General features: G+C 37.7%; 1 protein-coding gene across 1 annotated transcript in view; it reads right to left on the reverse strand.

The window, feature by feature from the left end:
- LOC127577482 (dynein axonemal heavy chain 5-like) overlaps window positions 1–22,412 on the reverse strand; it is a 146,682-nt gene that overhangs the window by 102,090 nt on the left and 22,180 nt on the right. The window contains 18 exon segments of the mRNA XM_052028706.1: window positions 45–280; window positions 680–881; window positions 2,171–2,289; window positions 4,187–4,289; window positions 4,678–4,865; window positions 7,092–7,322; window positions 8,296–8,348; window positions 8,931–9,053; window positions 9,869–9,983; window positions 9,986–10,034; window positions 10,036–10,070; window positions 10,882–11,053; window positions 14,429–14,635; window positions 16,807–17,128; window positions 17,570–17,655; window positions 19,038–19,145; window positions 19,686–19,901; window positions 21,584–21,706. Of these exon segments, the coding sequence (XP_051884666.1) occupies window positions 45–280; window positions 680–881; window positions 2,171–2,289; window positions 4,187–4,289; window positions 4,678–4,865; window positions 7,092–7,322; window positions 8,296–8,348; window positions 8,931–9,053; window positions 9,869–9,983; window positions 9,986–10,034; window positions 10,036–10,070; window positions 10,882–11,053; window positions 14,429–14,635; window positions 16,807–17,128; window positions 17,570–17,655; window positions 19,038–19,145; window positions 19,686–19,901; window positions 21,584–21,706 (2,688 nt within the window).

A 22,412-nucleotide genomic window follows, 5' to 3' on the forward strand; every position in this document is an offset into this window, starting at 1 on the left:
TAATCATTGCAAAAAGTTGTAATAAAATGAGGAAGTACTCCTACCTCAATGGGTCCAATTTGTAAATCAATCTCAATCTGTTTTTCTCGCATCTCTTTCAAAGAACTCACAATTATTCTAATGTCATCCAGATCATTGACTGGGCAATTTAATTTCTTCGAAGTCTCTTCTATGAAGATCAAGATATTTTCCAGGTTTGTTCTATATTTTTTATTGCAGTTTTGAGAAAACCCAGTCATCCAGGCTCTGCATTCTTCCATCAAGGCTACCTTCAAGTCATCTGTTTAAAAAAAAACATTACATTTCAGAGAAACTACTAAAGAAATAAAATGAGTTCAGTAAGGCATTCTGAGTACTTATGCAGGGAGTCTCCTCATCACACATCATCAGCCACAAATGAAAAATATTGTTAATATTTTCCAAGTGTGTTTCAACAATTCAGTAAAAATTTAGGGTATCACTGCTGGGAGCAAATCAATATTAAACAAGAAATAAATTTAATGCTCATCTTTCTACATAGAGGCTTTACAAGTAAATTAAAAGTATTTTTTGAGCAACACTAATTGTTTAAAGAGTTTTCCAAATATTATTATTTTAGCCAATATTTTCAGCTTTAAATTATTTTACCTTTCCAAAGATCATAGAGTTTAATCTTGTAAATGAAGCTCTGGAAATGTACCTGCATACAGTGCAAAAGGACCCATACAAATAACTCTGGGTTCAGCTTGAATTTGGACCTGCAGATTGCGATAAAACTTGATTTGGAACTCAAGTTCAGAAAGTGAAGGGTTTTCTTTCATAAACTCTTTGAGAGTTGTTTCACGATCGTTCTTCCAGATACAACTATAGCTGCTCAATTTCTCCAAAACTTCTTGTAGGTCCTAGCGCAGGAACAGACAAAGCAAGAACTTCAGAATTTTAATTATATTGGAATGTTGAGTGAATTTTCACAGTTTTACTATTTTCATTGAATCAAGGAGTGATACCACACTGAAGGCCCAGCTTTTTGGAAGCTCTGTCCAATTAATCCCAATCCTCCATGGTCTTCCCAAATTTTCTCCTTCCATTTGAAAGTTATTATTGAACCCCATTTCCACCACCTTTTCAGGCAGTGCTTTTGAGATCATAACTTACTGAATACTGTCCTTATCACTTTAGTAAATAATATAAAATTGGATTACATATAGAAAAGAACATGCAAACCTCGAACAATGAATGCTACCCATTATTTTGCAAGTTTTTGTTAAATCTGTTCAGCATTTGACCTTTGCAGGTAATGAACAAAACAGATTTTTGCTGGTCTATGTCTTCTAAAGCACCTGCTTTTTATCCCCTTATCCTTGCTTCTAGGTACTACACTGTCTTTTCTTGGCTGATGAATGGAAAGGTCAATGTTAATCCACTGAAAGGCGATCAGGCCGACCTCCTCTGCAGTAAAGAGTGCCCTTGTTACCACTTTTCCTCTCATAGAATGCCAATCTTCATTACGGTACTCTACTTGTTCCAGTCACAATCTGGTGAAACATGTTAGCTTCACCACTTGAAGCTGGGATTCAAGTACAAACACTGGAAATAAGAACACTGTCATAAAATGTTACAGAAATGGCCAATGAAAATGTCATTCAAGCTCGGAAAAGGTACAATGATCAAATATCTTACAAATATTCACTATGTGTTCCTCCTCCCAGAAACGATCCGTTTGGTTCTAAAATTAAAATCTGACCCAAACCTTGCATGACTACAGCCAATCTGAAGCTGATCTGAGTCTGAGGACTTGTCAATTTTTTTGATACCCATCCTGATGCCACTCCTGCTTGGACATACAGCAAGTAGCACATGCCTATTCTATCCAGCAATGCAGGGCCTCCAATATAGCCTTTGATAATAAATGTGTATTTATTTATTTACAAAATAATACATTTATTTATAGAATCCTAAGCATTAGTTCATTTATTTATAAAGAACTGGCTCAACCCGAGTCTGACAACTCTTTTGACCCGACGAGGCGTCAGACCAGTAGCAAGTTTTTGCTTCCCACTGTTCTAACAGTTTATTAACCATTGGAAATAAACAAAAGTTTCATTATAATTACAGAGAGTGCAACCAGGTAAGAATTAATTTAAGCATTACTATAAAATTAACTCAGTAAAATCCAGGCTAATTAGCTTACCTTTCTAAATGAGATGATGGATGATGAAATAAGAGAAACTAGCTTAATTATCTCTTTATTTTCTGAAATTATTTTGTAGTAATTATTAGTCTGGGTGTAGACAGCAACAGTATCTGCACCTGAAATGAAGATGATACATTTCAACTGTGCTTTATTAGGAAAAAAAAAGTCCATATTACTGTTCATTGAAGTGAAACACAATAAATTTCCATCTTCCAAATGAAGCCTCCCTGTGAATATAAAATTAACTGATTTATCTGAACAATTGGACACGCATTTTACCCAACATATTCTCAGCTTTCTCCTTCCCCTTCACAGTGGAACTCTCCAACAATTCAATAAAAAAAGTGCTTTCACCTTTTTTTAAAATTTTATTTACAGCATAGTAACAGGCCCTTCCGGCCCAGCGAGTCCACACCGCCCATTTTAAACCCAAATTAACCTACCCGTACGTCTTTGCAATGTGGGAGGAAACCGGAGCACCCGGAGTAAACCCACGCAGACACGGGAGAACGTACAAACTCCTTACAGACAGCGACGGGAATCGAACCCTGATCGCTGGTGCTGTAATAGTGTCGCGCTAACCGCTACACTACCATGATATTTCTTCAGCTTTCTTCAGATATTCTTTGTCTGCCATCACCTTCTGGTTGTCACCTTTACGGACACCTCAGTTTTACAGATTCCTTCTTCCTCCCACCTCCTTTATTTAGTCATTCAGCTCTCTTCAAGAGGCTGTGGGGCAAAATAGAATTGATGACTTTTGGAGAGGCACATTGAACACACACATTATCCACATCGGTGCTTGCAAGCACCTCCTACTCATTACTGGGGGTGGTCCAATGGTGGGGGCGAGGGGGGGAAAACAAAGCCCTGCTTTCCCTCCCCAACCCCTGTACATATCCTTGCCCTTTTCTGCTTAAATAGACATTTTCCTTCCCCATTAAATAATCTAATTCCTTTCTCCTTACAAAAACATAATTGTTTCAGAAAGGAATACACCCATTTTCAGGGAGACACCTGATCAGTTCAAATTCTATAGTGAAATGTTTGACCCAAAACATTAGCTCTGTTCCCTTTTCTGTAGATGCTGCCTGACCTGCTGAGTATTTTCAGCATTTTCTGTTTTTGCTTCAGTTCTTTTGTACTCTTCCACTCTAACTGCAGCTCTATTTCTGCATTCATAAACTCATGATGATGATGATATTTCTTTATTGGCCACATGTACATCGAAACACACAGTGAAATGCACCTTTTGTGTAGAATGTTCTGGGGACAGCCCGCAAGTGTCGCCATGCTTCCAGTGCCAACATTGCGTGCCCACAACTTCCTAACCCGTACGTCTTTGGAATGTGGGAGGAAAGCGGAGCACCCGGAGGAAACCCAAGCAGACACGGGGAGAATGTACAAACTCCTTACAGACAGCGGCGGGAATTGAACCCGGGTCACTGGCGCTGTAATAGCGTTACGCTCTCTGCTCACAAGTACACATCCCATTCTTGATGCTTTTCCAAATTTCAGCCCAGGTGTCAACTTCCAGTCCATACTATTGCTTCACTCTGGGAGGAGACTCTAAAGATGCATTATTCTTGTCAGCCTCATGATGCCTAATCTTGTCTGCAATACCATTGAAAAACTGCTCCCAAATTTATGTCCATTCACTTGAGAGGATAAAAATCTCTGAGAAACTTCTGCCTCATCTTACATTAGGGATTTCTTCCCAGTTGATGGTAAGGAAAATCCAATGAGCACTAGATGTCATTTGCAATCAGTTGGAAACTACTGTAAAAATCAGGAATTCCGACGCACATCATCCACAGAATTCATTCCTGAAGTGAAATTACCAGTTTACAGCAGAAATTAGAGCCAACACTTGGATTGAGAAAAAGCATTTGAAAAAAATAAGTTAGCAGCTTTCTCCCAGCCTGGTCCCTTGTGACAGCAAATTCATTACATTCATGGCTTGCTTGATTCATTTGATGCATAAACCTGACACTCACGGGTGATGAAACTTACCTGATCGATCGGCTTCAGCAGGATCTACAACAGCATTAATGAAAGGGTCACTCTGTGTATCACCTCTCCGTAGTTCAGCCATTCTCTGAGCATTCATTTTTTTCTGTTAATGAAATTAATGGTATTTGTTTCAACCTTCTCAATTGGTTTGTTTCGAGAATGCTTATCATATTTGCTCAGGTAGTTTTTGAGGCACAGTGTTCGTGATAATTCACTCTTATGACATTAAGAAATTGGAGTTTCCTTAACACTCTACCTTATCACCATTGACAGCTCAGTGTTAGGATCTACATCACTGAACTCCCAAAGCTCAATTGGAAGCTTATAAATGTTCACTTTTTACAGTAATTTTTATAAAAGAGAATGGAGAAAAAATAGAATTCAAGTGCTTGGAGAGATAATATCACAACTTACAATGAATTCCCAATTTCTGTTGCATTGCCCAACTTCACTACACATTAGCCAAAGATCAGGATATCTATAATACATACCCTTGTCATCCTTTTCTTTCCCCACACAGACAACCCCTTGGAAACATTGATAATGCAGTCACAAGCTTTATTCAAAGTACTCTGGGTTTCTTCCAGGCTGGGATGCAGCTCAATATTAGGAATGACAAGACAAATGTCAGCATGGAGAACTGATCTGAAGACTTGCTTCTGAAAGCCAGCATCAACATCTACAGTAAGAAAACCAACCAAATCAGGGTTCCACAAACGTGTTTATGAATGACACCCTACTTTTATTCAAGCTTATTTTCTGCTAGAATCAGAGCAAGGCCAGAAAACTCAGTACAAGAACAAATCTTCATTGTTTCTCTACTAAGCATTCCACTAACAGCTAATGCCCATGTAATTATCACAACATCCCCATTGTACAATGATTGAAACATTTCCATGTTGAACATCCATCTTTTTCTTACACAAACTTACTTCATAAATTGATTTTGAAGAATATGTTAGAATTTGTATTTCTTCATGAGAGAACACAGATACACTGAATAGATGCTCCTTATGTGATGCTATGTGACAGTGATGCTGCTGCACGTAAATTTTTCATTGCACCTGTGCATACATGTACTTGTGCATATGACAATAAACTTGACTTTACTGATAATATATTTTGAGATTAATTCCATACTAATTAGTTTATGGGCTGGAGGCAGAGCTGCCAAAGCCATATTTATTGCCAGTCCCCAGTTGATCCAAAAAAACTGGTGATGAACCTTTTTCTTGAACAGATTCAGTTCTTGTGTTAATGGAACTGTACATCAGAGAAGTTGGCCATTCAGCATATTATATCAATGCTAGCTCACTGAAAGTATCATTCCCACTCCCTGGCTCTTTCTTACATGTTGCCAAAATATTTTCCACTATTTATCCAGTTCCCTTATGTAAATTCCTATTGATTTGCTTCTACTTTTTCACCACTGATGGTTTTCTCACAAAGTAGGGAAGACAGTGTATTGGCTCAACAACAACGAAGAAACAATGAAAAGATACACAAGTGATAGTGTGCGACTTGGAGTGAAGATCAGAGGAGATAGTGTTCCCATTAAATATATTATTATCCTTCTAGCAGCTGATAAAGATCTTGGGTTTAGTCGGTGATGTCTAGTTAAATCTAGTGCATTGCTGTGACTCAGGGCTATGATGAGGTCAGAAGATGGGTGTTTCTGGGGGAGCCTGACTTGAGCATGATATTAGTGAATAGGTATTAGTTGATGGTACTTCTGATGACTTTCCATTATCTTGCTTATGATTTGGAGGAAGCAGAAGGGGTGGGTTACATTAATCGTGCTGTATGTGGATGCAAGATACTGGGCAATTGCTGCTTAGATATCAGTGTCACAGCTGCACTGGAATAAATTAGCTAGAGAGCTGTTTAGTTCACAGTTATGTGGAGTAAAATAGCTCTAAGATTGTGTCAATGTCTTGAGAACAAAATAAATGTTAATAAACAGCATTAATACTATTTGTCTCCTTTATACTTTTTATGACAGCTGGCCTTTCTGAATTCATACCAACTTGAAAGTATACTGTAGATTCTAATTAATAGGACAATGGCAATCAGTGATTTAATTAAATATTTCCTGTATTTATTATGGTTCAATCTCACATAGCAATACAATTCTGTTCAAATTAGTGTTGAATATCCATCCCTTACAAGCATCTATGCAAATAGATTGTTCTGAATCATAATTTAGATAACTCCAACAAATCCAAGTATTGACTTTATATCACTAAAATAAATGCTATTTTGTTATTTGGTCTGCAAAATTCTGCCTGCATCTTTCCAAAGGAGTGGAATGAATTCAAATACAGCAGGTGCAAGTAATCAAAATATACTATCATCATGATTATTGCTAAAATCTATAACGACCACACCAATTCCATAGAAGTTCATAAACACCAAACTCAGCGCAACTTTCTTAACCAGCTAGCTATGGGCAGGCTGTATAATTCACCACCATTTCTGACAGCTTCCCAACCATTTGTAATGAGGACACTTCTATGAGGAAGCAAATCTTCCTCACCCTCAAATTGAGCACACAACCACTATGAGGTGTTCCATCCAGGGAGCCAGAGAAACCCACAAAATGAAGACAATTTAATGATAGTCAAGACTGGTTTCAAACCATCAGTCCTGCCTGTTCAAATCTAGTATTTCTTCCAACTGTTTTTAACAGTCAGCCCCAATTATAACTTCCAACAATTCTGGATAAACAATCTTTAATGCCACACTTTCCAACTCACTAATTCAACCTTCAGTGTTTTACACCTTGCATTAGTGAGTGCCTAACTAACTGAACTATTCACATTAAAAAAATAATTATACTCTGCAAGCTGACAAGAGAATATTGTTAGACACTATGAAGTATAAATGATGGACTTCAGATTCGTACCCTGATAATGGACCACGGATGAAGTCTGCATGCATTTTCTCAGCATCTCCAGGGCATTGCGGATAACCTTAATGAGAGCTTCCAGGTTACGATAGCTGAAGTGAGTGAGTAATTCTTTTGCCTCTTGCTTCAGAAAATTGGGGTCTTGTAGAATCTTTGCTGCCGAGGTTGAACGAGCATCTGGGCAAAAGACTACTCTGGACTGCAGAGATGTTTTTGTTTCTTTGGTTTCTGTCATGAAGGGTAAAATGTAATTATTACCAGTTAAATTAATACAAATCTCCTATTCTTCAAATCCAACTATAATTTCCATTATATACCACTCTTAACACAGCAAATACATTCCAAGGTATGCAAACAAAAATTGATACTGAGTCACATAAGGACCATGTGACCAAAAGCTCAGCCAGAGATATAGGTTTTAAAGACCAGCTTACAGGAGAAAGAGATAGAGAGGCAAAGAGATTTAGGAAGGAAATTCAAGAGCTTAACATCTTGAACAGCCAAAACCAAAGCCATCATAAGTTAAGGGTTTATACTGAGGGATGCTTAAGAAAACTGGAAGAAGGAGATGTCTGGAGTTAGAAGACTGGAAGAGATAAGAGAAATAGGGATGGCAATGGCCGCAAAAGGGTTTGAAATTTTAAGACAGATCATTACCTTAACAGATGCTTATGAAGTATGATGTATGAGGAGTGAGTAGAACTTAGCGCAAGTTAGAGCATGAGCAGCAGAGTTTTGGCTGATCTCATTTATAGAAGTGAGGTAATGGCCAGCCAGGAATGAACTGAAGTTGTCAAGTGTAGTGGAAATAAAGATATGGCTGAGGGTTTCCAGCAGCAGATGAGCTGAGGCAGAGGTAGGGTGAGCTGCATTGCGTAAAAATATGCAATCATAGTGATGAACATGAAATGTCTCAGGCAACTCATCTATGGTCAAATGTGACATGAAGATTGTAAACAGGGTCTCCTCAGATTCAACATTCCCAAAGGGAAAGATGGAGCCAGTTACTGGGGTACAACATTGGCGGTGGATACCAAAGACAGTGGCTTAAGTCTTCCCTAAAAATAGGTTGGAGTACATATCTTCCGTCTAAAACTGGATTTTAGGCAAGCAGTCTGACAATTTCGTCTGAGTGGAGGAGTTGGTTCTCAAATGCAGGGTGACGATGAAGTTTCTATGTGTGATGAGCACCAAATATCACGGTTATCATAAATGGGAAAATTAAAATCATAGTAAAATTCTCCTGTCTCCTTCCTGGCAATCAAAAGTTTCAAAATATCAGATGTCATAATTCATCCTCTTACATAAATGGGTTTACTTTTCCAGTGATTCCTTGCTTGCCAATATCATTATTACGCTTTGTAGCATTATCATCATTATTGGCAAGTCCCCAGCAAAATCAAAACAGTCAGAAGGGAGTTTTATTCAATATATTTTGGCAATCATGTCAAAACGGTAAAATTAAAGTTAAATGCAAGGAGGTTTATAATATTCTACATGATAAACCATTTTTAAAAAATCTGGTAAATTCCTAATGCCAAATCATACAATCCAATAATGTCACTTTCATTAAATTATGTTTGGTATCAGATGAATGACTCTGTATCCGACCTAATCTCCTGCAACATACTCCACCATTCTCATCAATAGCAACAAGAGGGAATATTCATATGTGACTGCGACCAACCTGTGAACTTCAGGTGTAGCTACCAAATTTATTTTCATATTAATATGAAAATATAAATGTGTAAATAATAAAATGTGAATCAACGATATGGGAATATTAATCCTTATGAGGAGAACAGGTATGAGGTTCTTTTCCAGTAGTTTCCGTACCTTTCTATGTCATTTTCATCATCGGAATCCACATCATATAGCATATTAATGAGTTCATTGGTTGCTGCTTCCACCAGCATACTCTTACATTGCAATGACTGAGCTCCCTTTGGTGCAGATATCCTGTTAGAAATAGATGGCACTGATATTTAAGGTTGTTTCATTTCCTTCTAAAATATATTTGTTAACAATATATGTGCATTCACTGAGTACAACTATGTCAACATAAAGTGAAAAAAGAGAGAGAAAGTGTGTGAATTGAGTAATTTCCACAATATTTCTGCATGATATATTTTCAACAATTGCCAGGGCTCTCCTATGACTCTGGTCTTTTAACACATTGAATGTAATCCTCATCCCGACCCTTCACATACCATTACATTCCAGAAATCCCTAAGTATCCCAGACTCTCCACTTCCTCTTTTTCTGTACAATCCACTAATCCACTGATTTTTTTTGGCTCATTTCTGTGAAATGTGTTTGGATTTTTGCCTCTTTATTTTGATATTAAAGGTGGCCGTTTAAATTCAAGTTGTTATTAGGAAATGACTTGCATTTATAAACCATCAGATGGCAGAATCATCTGGATTATCCCACAAATCCTGAAGGTAGGAATGCCTGTTGCTACGAGTATTCAAAGCAGCCACTTTATAAACAGTTAATTCCCATAAATGTGGACATACTATGGGAACTAACCGTTCATGAAGTGGTGATGATTGGCCTGCTTTGCATGACATTGGTTGCAGCAGGAAATTTCAAAGGACACTGGCAATAATACAGAGCAATTGGTTTTGGAGGACAGAAGGAAACATGAGATTTTCTACTCATTAATGGTAAATGGACAACTCTTAACTGTGTATTTTTTACAGCTTTAACAATATAGGTCTATAAGCAGGGTAACAAGAAGGTAAATTACATTATGGAATATAAATTCATACAGTTTCACCTCTGGGCTTTGTTCAATAAGACCCTGGATAATAATATTATGCAGCACCTGTGTGTGTCTTAAAAACTCCTCACACGTCCACGGTTGTTCCTCGGGAAATTCACAAGTGATACGGTACTCATATCCCACAGGATCCGCTCTATACGATATTCCACAAGGTTCATTTATTCTGTGTATCAGCAAATCGATTTCTCCTATGGAGCAGAAACATAGGGGCAATTAAAACAAAGGGACAAAAATCCTTCAAAATATTGGAATTTATGCTTTCATGCTGTTCCGTCATTTCAAAACACAGTGCTTGAAAATATTGGAAAACTACCAGATATCTTTCTACTTCCATTTAACAACTTGGGTCCATGAATTCGGAGGACAGTACCACTTGAGGCATTCTCCTTTTCATTCTATTCACTTCTAGGTATTTAGTGGATGGCTGAGACATTATTGCACATTTTATCCTGGCATTCAAAATCAGAAAAACTTACATTCATATTTGTACTTTTCACACCCCTTTCAGGAAAAGAAGTGTGCTGGAGCTTATGAATTATTCCTTAATATTCCTTAAGTGTAGCCATAGTTGTAATCTCCAAAATTCAGGGGCCAAATTGTGGACAGCAAGCTTCCACAATGAGCAAAATGAGTGACCAGATTATCCCTTCTAATATTGTTGGTTGAGAGGGAAATATTGGACAGGATAGCAGAGTTAAATTATCTGTTTCTATGAAATAGTATGCTGGGATTTTTTGCATCCACCTGAAAGTGCAGATGGAGCCTTGATAAAACATCTTAAACAAAAAAAGAAAGGCATTTCCAAAAATAGAGCAGCACTCTCTCAGCACTGCACTGGACCATCAGCGAGATCATGATGCTCAAATGTTTGGAGTGGGACTTGAACTGTGACTTTCTGATTAAGAGAAGATCCCCATTGAATCAAAACAGACAGATATAAAATAAACCCTTTATATCTCATGTAACATAACTGTTATTATTTGGAACAGAATTCATTACCTAATTTTGCATACACCTTATCTACAAAATGGTCATTGTTTAATGATGTCCAGTTTAGTGTCACAAGACCTGGCTGAAAAGCTTCATCAATCTCATGCACATGTGGTGCAATGAGGGTTTCATAAACTGGCTTAATTCTTCCACGTACTCCGGAGTTTTCTTCTAGTAATAGCTGAAAATATCACAAAGAACATTAGGATCTTTAATTCATTATTTTATTTTAATAGAAAAAAATAACATCACAGCAGTTTATATTCCTTAGATACTTTCAGAAGACAAAAGTCTTCTAAGGATACCAATTGGTAGAATCACACTTTAAATGCAACTGATATCAGGAACACTCAAGCAGCAGTAATTTCGTTGACAGTAACAGAAGAATATAGCTTAAATGGTTTAGGTGTGACAGACAGACATAATAAAATCAATGCACGTCTCTATTTACATATTGATCTAATTTTGTCCCTCATCCAGGTAAGGAACTTCAGTGCTAAAGAGGGAATATTTTGCCTGATTTTGCTTTCCAGTGTCATTATCAGTTGCAGTATATCCAGACATAGGTTACAAAGTTACAAATCGGTCCAAACCATGAACTTCAAAACACATGAATTAAATTGAATTCTTGAACAAGCCACTGTAATGATCGTCACAAAATTACTAATTTATCCACTGTTTAAATGGAGATGTTTTAGACATTAGGGGAAATCAAGGTATATGTGGTTAGTGCAGGGAAGTAGAGCGGAGATGAAAGATCAATCATAATCTTACTGAACGGCCAAGTTAGCACGAGGAACAGAAGGGCCTACCCCCAAGTTAATGCCTCCATTCCAATAAGTAAAGAAATTTGATACAAATGTATGAAGTTTCCCCAAAAATAACATCAGTCATTTTCCACTGATGACTGAGCCACTTGCATGTTCATGAACCAAAAACAGAAAATGCTAATGAACAGTTTCCAACTTGAAGTATTAACTCTGTTCCTGTTTCCACAGATGCTGCCTAACCTGTTGTGTGTTTCCAGAATTTTCATCTTTTGTTTCAGATTTCCAACATCTGCAGTTTTGGTTTAATTTTTCTTTTGTATGCTCATTCTCAGATTTGCAAACATATAGAACTACCTATAAGGACCAGTAATAAATATCTGAATACACCTGCACATGGCTCATTTAATTAAGTTTTACATGCATTTCTAATCTAGATTTCTATTTTATGGAAAACATTTAAAAAGAATTTACAATAAACTATTGAAAACATAGGGGTTTGTTTTTAGATAGATCAGCCTCAAAATTGAATTCCCTATAAAAACACATGATAAAATGGTTTAAGCAGAGGACCAGTACCAGTTTGATCTGGGACTCATGAGAGTGATTTTTGTACAAAACATTGTGCATATATATAACGCAATTTGCAAATCTTTAGCGTGATCGCACAAATTAACCGTGAGGAATTTCGGGAGTCATGCCTGAACATACAGCACAGAAACAAGCCATTAAGCCAACCACATCCATGCAGACCATCAAGTACCTTTCTACATTATCCCGTTTCTCAGCACTTGCTCTACAGCCTACTATCCCTTGGTGATTCAAATGCTCTTCCAAAGGCTTCTTAATTGTTCTGAGAGCACCTCCAAGTTGTACCTAAGTGCACCTAACTAACTGTATAACCATTTATCCTGCTGCTTAAAATAGCTGTTCTCACTGGGAACCATTCCTAGAAGTATTGGCGAGGCCGGGGAGCAAATTCTGTGAGAAAAGCTGGGATCGAGAAGGGAGTAGGTACCCAGCTTCTCTGATGTCGGATAAGAGACAACAGCAGCAAAGGCACACACCTAGCAAGAGGATCAGATTAATTTTGTTTAACTTCACCACAAAAACTGTAGGTGGTCTTACATGTATAATGCTCAGAAAATTGGCCCGTCACAGCACCAGTGCTGAATTCATCAATGTGTTAGACTCCCAGACAGTGATAATAGATAAGGTCCATTGCCTTAAGGAAAGCTCATATGGGTCCGCTTCCTTCTCTAAAAGCCTGCCTTCCTTTTCATTGTTTTTTCTTTGCATATTGGGTCCAATGTTACAGCTGTGAGGCAAATGTGTATTGTCCAGGAGTGATATCTCTTGGGTTCAGGCATGTTAAACACACATAAGCAAGCAATCCAAAGTTGAATATCCACTACGCATGCCATGAATTCTTAATCTCAACCCTACCTCAGCAACGGAATACTATGAACCACCTCTTGAACTACCACGGTCTTGGATTTTTTTTTTTACACCACTGTCTTGTTTTACACAGCTTTTTTTTCCACTGTCTTGAATAACTTATGTTTGATAACTTCTATGTTGTCTGAATCTATGTGCCCATGGTTCTGCTGCAAGCAAGTTTTTCAATGCACCTGTACCTCACTGTACTTGTGCATATCACAATAAACTCGACTTGACTTGATATGTATTGAAAGAAGAACTTTCTTCAATAAGTAATACACATATTAAAGGTTTATGTCATGATAGTCAGCAATCCCTTTTGAGATTTGATTTTAATGAAGTCAGATTTGGAACCTGTGAGCTAGTGTATTAGCATTTTACCTTCTACTGCTGCAAATCACCTGCCAGGGAAATACTGTGAACAACTGTCAATCAGAGCGTGCCACTGTACTGATGTCAAGTCCAGACAGGCAGACTCACCCAGTGCATATAATTACTGAGTGACAAAAAGTTACAGTGTAATATCAATGATCAAAGTTTTTTCTTTCTTATTTAATATTGTTTACCATGGTCACCTTCTTGAACACTTACAAATGTCCACTATATTAATTGTCAGATGCCATATTTTTAAGACATCAGATCCTATCTCTAAACAGTTAGAACACTAAGACCAATTTTCAAGATTAGGGAAGTATCACAACGTAAACACAACAGCACACAAGTAAAGTAAAACTACGTGAAAACTCACAAGTGAAGTGGCTCAGGAACACATGGTGCATGACTTATCAGAAAGACAGAAAGCAACAGAAATGCACAGCAGATTAATTAGCATCTCATTGAGAAAGATAAAATTCCAGGTGTAATTTCACAACAGAAGTGACTGAATTATAAACCAGTCCATTATTCTGGACATTTCCTGTATTTACGTCAGGTCTCCAATTTTTGTCCTCACTCAATATGTTAACAAGACTCATCCCAAGACACCAATAGATCAAATGTGGGTTTCATCGACTGGCTCTGGGCCTTGAAATTCAAATTGGCTTTACTTTTCTATGATTTCCTTTATATTGTGAGGCTTTCTCTCATAATTTGACTTTTTCTTTGATGTACAGCAGGTATTTTAAAGTGCAGATGAATCAACCAACACCTAGACTCTGTCAAACAAAATAAATTGATTACAGAAAAGGACAAAATTTTCATAAAGCACCATAAAACTAATGATGTGTGTCTGCTGGAACAATAGGTTTGCACAGCTTTGTTCATCTATATACCATGTTGTAATTCAAACTGTTCAAGCAGCATATTCCTCTACGATATCATTCTGCCACTTTCAAAGTAACCAGTAATACCTGCAGCTTATTGTACATCTTTTTCAGCATAGCCTGTTTTTGTAGAAGTGCTTTAGCATTATTAGGGATCTCCAAACCCATTCGAACCATGCATTCTGCCTCTCTCATCAGAACTGAAAGATGAGGGTCAAAGTTCACAAACATCTCTCCAGTGTCAGGATGCTTAACCAGTAAAGACGCTTGAAGACCAAACTGGACAGTTTCAATCTGAAACAAGATTGGAAATAAAAATGCATTCATTTACGTGTACATTTACGTGCAATCCTATTTCTGATTCAACTCACCAAGGGGATCTTCTTTGGCTCTGAAATAAATCTCAATACTATACAGGTATCTATGGCTCATCTTTACATTCTACAACTGCAGTTACAGTAGCAAGAAATATTTCAATGATAATTTCCTTGATTTCATCTCTCATAATATTGCATATAAATACCATGAAGTCAGTCTGCTGTACAGTATTAACTAAAAGCATAGCCTTTAGAGTCCAGATAACATTAGAATAACTTACTGCCTTTGCCCTACTTGGTCTCATCCTCCAGTATCAGGAAGTTGGAAAACAATGTGATCAATAACTTAAGATACTGGAGTGGCATTTCCCTCTTTCTGCATAAATAACATGCAGTATGCCAGGAAGGACACATTTCTACATTTGTACTGTAGGTGTAAGAGATAAATCTGAATAGTCTGTGAAAAAGTACATTTGTGATCATGAGCAAATAAGAAAGAAACCATTTTAGGAACGTGGACAAAAGTCAAATGACATTTCAGCAATCCGCACACAGAAATAAGAATACAGAGAATAATATTGATCTTATAAACTTTGAGGATAGAAGATTTAAAAGTAATCTATCTGGGGTGTTGCAAGTGTTAAATGGCAGATGGATACAGAGCGAGAGAAATGATTTCCTCTGGTGGGGGAATCCAGGGCACAGGGCAGTAGAGAGGCAGAGCTACTGGAGATGCTGCCTCACAGCTCCAGCGACCCAGGTTCAATCCTGGCCTCCAGCACTGCATGTGTGGCGTTTACTTATTCTCCCTGTGGCTGTGTAGAGTTCCTCCAGGTACTTCAGTTCCCTCCCATGTCCCTGAGATGTGCAGAATAATCAGCCACTGCAAATTGCCCTTAGTGTGTAAGTGAGTGGTAGAATCTGGGGAGAGATGAACGGAATACGGGAAGAATAGATTACAGGGAAAGTGCAATTGCTCTGCGAGGTGGCACAGACTTGATGGGCCGAATAGCCTCCTTCTGTGTCATAAGGAAATATGGAAACAATGGAATATGATGCCACATAATGATGACATTAAAATTAGGCCATTAAAAGAAGAAAGTTTGAAGACACACATACACATAAAGTGTGGTAGCAATCTAGAATTCTCTCCCCAGAAAGGCTGTGAATGCCGCATATTTGGAACTTTTGAAACTAAAATTGTATATCTTTGTTAGGCAGGGGTATTAAAGGTATGTTGTTAAGACAGGTAGGTGGAGGAGCGTTGGAGATCAGCCACGCTAGCTCGAGGAGCTGAAGGTCCTACTCCTTTCACTATTTGGTAACACAAGTTATTGCTCACACTGCATGTGCACTAATTCGATGGCAGTCAATTTATCCCCATGTGACTAAAGTGGAAACCAGTCGAGGAAACGATAAGCCAAATCCTTTGAGATCCTTTCCTGACACAAGGGACTGCAGTTGCTGGGACCTAGACTAACAAACAAACTGCTGGAGGAGCTCAGCAGGTCAAGCAGCACCTGTGGAGGGGGAAGGAATTGTCAACATTCTGCGTCAATACTCTGCATCAGGACTGATAGTGGAGAGGCGATGTAGCCAATGTGAAGAGGAGAGGGGGAGTGGTGGGGCAGGAGCCTGAGGCTGTCCAATTCTATGACTATCACCAGAACAAAAATTGTACAATTTATCAATTGTGATGCAAACCTTCACAAAACTAGAATGCGTTCTGGCAGAGATCCTAAAATGCTTATTGAATTTACTGACCACTGAAATAAATGTGGATATTGTTTTCTATGGCCAAATTACCTCTAAATTAATTCCACTGTGCACAGGTCTTCACACAAAGCAATGAAGCTGACACTAAGTTGCCTGCACTGGTAGCTTAAAACTAAGTCTCACGCTGATGACAAAGGCTACTAGGTGGAAGCTATTTTGTAAAGGATGAACAAATGATAAAATGCAGCCAGAAACTTGAAAAAACATTTCTAGATGAGTGCAAGGTTATGCAGCAAATACAGTTGTATACCAAGCAGTCTCAAGTTGTTTTAATGATCGCAGATATGTGACTTGCATTTTTTTTGAGGGAATATAAATGCTGCACAAGCAACTATGAATAAAGCTCACTACAAATGTGTTACAATGGTCTACCTGTTGTATCCAGGCTCTGTGATAAAGCACTTCATATTCCAACAAAACCCTGGCAATTCTGTTGTAGCTGCGAATGATCCTTTTTGCATCTTCGTTCTGCAGGATGCCAGGCCTCTTCTCAAACAACAACATGGGCTCTTGAATATGTCTGAAGAGCTGTCGAGCCCATATGATTTTCCCAGCTACTGGAGGAAAATTGCGTGGAATCGGAGGGTCAGTGTTTTCCTTTGTGTAAATTTGGGACACGTGGTTGATATCTTTACTGTAACTATGGAGAATTTTCTGAAATTGTTTGTCTGTTCTCAGTTCTGGTATTCCAAGCCTGAAAAACATGTTACTGGTGGTAATGTGCTTGGATTAAACTCATGAACATCAATCAAAATTGGATGGGTTCATTATGAATGCATTTTCCTTAAGTTGGTTATAACTTAAACTCGTTCAAAATTGGTTCAATATTTGAGGGATAGGACACACAACAGAAGAAAAAACAAAGGTGGAGACACAGTGCCAGTACACACTACAGCAAAATGCCACTGAAAAAAGCACCAGAGAATTAGAGTATTCCAGTATGGATCCAGTCAAACACCACATTGGAATCAGTGTCACTGAAATATTTGCAACGTGGTCCTTAAGCTCACATCTACCAAAACCAAATTCCAGAATTAGAAATCCAAAGGTATGCTCACAGTTATTATTAAGGACCTGGGGCGCATACAGATTCATCACAGCCACTTGAACATTGTATTGACAAACATAGACTTACTTTTCAAACTTCTCTAACAGTGACAAGGCCCTTGGAGTGCTCGAGATGCTGTCAAAAGTGATGTCCATAAACTGTGTGATTTCAGCCTGCCGAAGTAAATTTAGACGTGCAGCTATAATATGCATTTGTATATTTATCCTGTTTCTTTTTGAGCTCCCAAATCACCATCTTATCCACCTTGCCAGGCAAGTGGCAAAAAAAAACTTCATCCCAACCTTCTAATTATGCTACTCTATTGGATTAATTTCAGCATTTATTAGGCTGATTCTTGGGACAGATGACATGGGTTTTCTGTACAATCCTTGGAAAATGCTGAAATTACCTTGAGCTTTGAAAGCCAATCTCAGGAAGTTTGAGTTGTCAAATCCAAGAAGACTATCTTGAATAAAAACTCAAAACTGCATGCAAATGATCACACGTCAATATACACTGGTAACTTGGTGCCTACACAAAGAGTTAATGAAGCACATTTAGGGGACTGAAGTCATCAGATGAATATTGCAGAATTTGGTTTCAAACTCAATATGAAGTTGTAGGAGCCTATTACACCATCCTTTCATTTCCGTGAGCCAATCTGATAGAATCTAAGTCTTCTCCATCTGATGGCTGTGAAGTTGCCAGGAGTGATGTTTCTATGCTTGTCCTCTCTCTCTGGCCAGGTACAATGAATAATCTGGGTGCAGTTAAAATTAGAAATTCAGGTTTGTTGTAGCAAATGCCTAGAAAGGTACTTTCTCAATTATCTACTCACATTAATGGAGGAAGACTAGGTGGGTTGCTTTATAGGAGATTCCTCCACCAAAGCAATTTTCTTATATTCAATGTGCCTGGATAATCCTGTGTTTCTGGGCACTGTTTCTCGTAGCAAACAAATACATTTTCACAACAGAGTTACATGTGTCAGTATTCTTATTCCACAGAGCCCTTTCCCACCTGAGATACCAAATGGTACGATATTTTTAAATATCAAAGGAAATCAAGGAATGTGGGATTACTGCAGAAAAGTGGCACTGAGGTAAAAGATTAACCATCATCTTATTGAATGGCAAAGTAAGCATGAAAGGCCAAATGGCCTCCTCTTACTTCTATTTCTTGTGATGCAACATTAAGTCAGGTACACCAAGGGCAGACGTGAAGCAAAACTAACACAATGCTACACAAGTCTCAGAATGAACCTCAATGCAATCCCAATGCATCAATGTGACATTTTAATTTTGCACACAGGCCATCCTTATGAGCCTTGAGAGTAGAATTGATCCTCTAGGAAACTCATTTCTCTTGAAAGTCTCACAAGCATCAGATAAATAGATTTTCATCACATCGATCTAGACTGGAAAAGTTCAAAATATGGTTCAAAAGGTAAATGGGGAATTATTTAACCGACATTTATTATGTGCATTGACCTACAAATAATGCCAAATAGAACAAATCTAGGATTTATCATTCAGATCATTAAATGGATACAAACCTGCAAGTCATTGATCTGTGTAGTGAAATTCTCATAATCCACATCAAAGGTAGTCTTTTTCTGGTCAAGCAGATTGTAATCTTGCTTTTTCATTCCAGATACAATAACCTGAAATATATGGAAGACAGTAAGTGAACTGGATTTTCAAAATGCCCCTCCTCAAAGAGAACATAAATCTAATGTATCCAACTTCCTCCCAATACGTTTCCTTACTATAAAATGCAAAGCATTATGTGCCTGGAAATTCAGGTTCATGGTGTTAAATGTGCTGCACAGTACCTGCAGCATATCTCAGTTCTGTTCTGTCAACTTTAATAAATTTTAGAGGCTGTGTGTATAGCACATTTACAGTTACCATCCCAGATACATTTCTAGGTAACCAAATTTGAATCAACCCAGGTTGATTCTCAGGTAATTCACAAAACACCTCAATAAACAAGATTCTTACAAGCATTCTATTATGAATTCCAGATAGACTCGCAATGAACAAGCATCAGTTCCCATTCCTCTTCAAAAATATTTGAACCAGAATTATGTCACAATGAGCCAAAAATAAAAAGAAATTTAGGCATTGTTGTATAAACCCAGATGAACTTTCATTGAAATAAAAATTCCTTTGTTTCTGACACAAAGTGTTATATTTCTTACCTGGAATTTGCTTGCTATCTGTTCAATCCCCTCAATAGTGGATTCCTCCAGGCTGGAATATACTTTAATAGTCTCAAGCATCTTAATAATCTTCCTAAGCCGTCTCTCAAATGTGTCAAACTTTCCAAAAATGCAGATTTCACTAAATTCAAAGGTTTTTTCCTTCTGGTTCTCCTTCATCTTTTGCTTGGTAGCACCATAGCAGGACTGATATTCCTGACGTTTATGGAAAAAACAACTGTTCATATTAACATCCAAAGCATTATTGTTACTCCTTTCAACCTACCTTCATTAAGTCTAGACTAATGTACATGTTGCTTTACTCCCCAACAGCTAGTTTTAATTGTGAAAGCTTAACCTAAATCCATACTTTGATGAGCATCCCAGTCTCAAGATGTACACAAGATTCCCAGAACAGGAAAAGCATACATTTTTCCAGCTTTATTGAAAATTTTTGCTCACCCCAAGATGTGACCTGAATTTTACTTTTCCTCTACAACACAGATTGAGAGCTATGTATGGTGCAGCACCTCGATGAATCAGGCACATAAATCAATAAGCTGCATGCTCACCCGAACTGCAAACTTGTGACTTGACACAAAGCAAAAACAATCCTTGGTGCAATGACAAATATTCAGAAGGTTATCTATGCTGCTCCCAACTACCAGATCAAGAACACCATAGGTGTAGACTCAAACATTTATTGGCTTTAGTAAGTTATACCCAAGGCATATTTGCATTATTTTGTCCATCACTATAACAAGACAGTGCCATGGCAGCATTTTATTATGTGCTGCATGAAAGATCTAAGTATTTCAGCCTTAGCTCAGCGGCAGGATTCTTGCCATTAAGTCAGAACATTGTGGATTCAAATCCACACACAAGAACTGAGCACAAATCCAGGAAAACACATTAGTGCACTATTAAGGGAATGCTACACTAATGGAGAGCCTGTCTTTTGAATGAACCAGTAAACCCATATCCAACATGGGAATAAAAAAAACACATCACGAAGAAGAACAGGGACATTTTCTCATGGTTCTGACCAATATTTCCCTCAACTATAATTAGTTAAACAGATTGCCAGATCATTTATCCCATTGTTGTTTGAGGGACCCTGCTATATTTAAATTGACCTTACTCTATTTACATCTGTAAAACATTTTGAGATATTCCAAGGTTGGAATATTTGCTGTGCTAACACAAAGTTCCTTCTTACTTTGCTCATTTATTTCAAGTGACCTAACTTATCTGCAGACTAAGTGGTGTCTGCTGAAGCAATTTCCTTCAGTTTCCTTTACATATGGTACTTTATATCATATGATGCGTGTCTTGTGTCTTGGAAGTAACTGAAAGCATTCATACTGTACAAAATAATGCAAATCAACTTCTACATAGGAAAAGTTGATTTATTCAAAGCTTGTCATTGTAAAGTCAACCATCTTCAAAAACTTGCCATAAAAATAGAATTTGTTGGCAAATGGAATAGGTTATACTGTCCATAGTGGTCAAGGGCCAGGAAACGTCCAAGCTCTTTAGACATAATGGTGCCAGAACAGTACATTTGAATTCTCATTCTTTAACCCTACATTTGGCCAAAACCACCTGTTATTTGCCTGAATTATCATCTCAGTCATTTAAATGCTTGGGAAATTGCTTCAATAATATGCTTGTTTATTGATAGCTACAGTCAGAGAAATAGACTTCTGTAACTGTCGACATCTGTTCGAGCAATTTCCCACTGAGTCAATTCCTGCTGAATCCACGGATCCTTTGGAAGACATAGGGTATTTATCTTCCAGCAATGTGAAGAATGAAACTGGCACTTTTTCCATTTGCAGCATCTGAGGGTGAAGCATAGTACAGCAAACATGTTTGTCCTACAATCTATCAATTACCTGATTAAGCCTAATACAGGCCATCAACTTGCTAACTATTGTGCTTGGAGATAAATCCCATATTGTAACAGTTCCTTCATTGGTAATATATGCCTTACATGCAGTTATCATTTGGTTTGTGATCTGAAATAATAAGATTTAAAAATTCATTAGTCCAAATTTAATTTTGAATCAATCTTTAATTCATGAGAGAAGGCCAATCGCCTGTCCCTTCACCTTCAAAATAAAATTCTATAAAGTGTTAGGCAATACTTAAGTCTCTTAGAAATTACAAAACTCACAGGTTCTGAATATGTGGTCAGTATGGAAAGAGAACTGCTCAATATCACCTTCAATCATAGTTGGCCACAAAGACCTGCCTGGCTTTGGTGTGGAGAATTCCCACCACTGGGCATCATTTCTAACATGCAGCCCTCTACAGCAGATCTATGATGAACATGAGCAGTGCAAAACACAGCAAGACTCTTCCACCAATCAGGCCAGGGTCTCATCAAACCACAGAGTGCAAAACTGGATGTACAACACAGGAAATGTAAGTCTGGTTTAAATCCCGTCCAGAAAGCAAACACCAGGAAATATACATGGGATAAAGGAACTTTAAAAAAAATACATACTATTTTTAACTTTTTTTTAAAAGCTCCAATACTGATTTTTATCTGAGAGAATGAGACCCCACATATGTTTAAAAATGTTCAAGGGCAGGACAATTGTTCAGCAGCATTCATGGTGTACTCTTTAATCTGCCATCCATTATGCTTCCAGCCATTTTTTGTGCAGTGAGCAAGTTCATGTGATTGCAATTATTTCAGTGTTGAGACTATTAGGGAGG

This window comes from Pristis pectinata, chromosome 13, assembly GCF_009764475.1.
Source record: "Pristis pectinata isolate sPriPec2 chromosome 13, sPriPec2.1.pri, whole genome shotgun sequence".
Classification (NCBI taxonomy): domain Eukaryota; kingdom Metazoa; phylum Chordata; class Chondrichthyes; order Rhinopristiformes; family Pristidae; genus Pristis; species Pristis pectinata.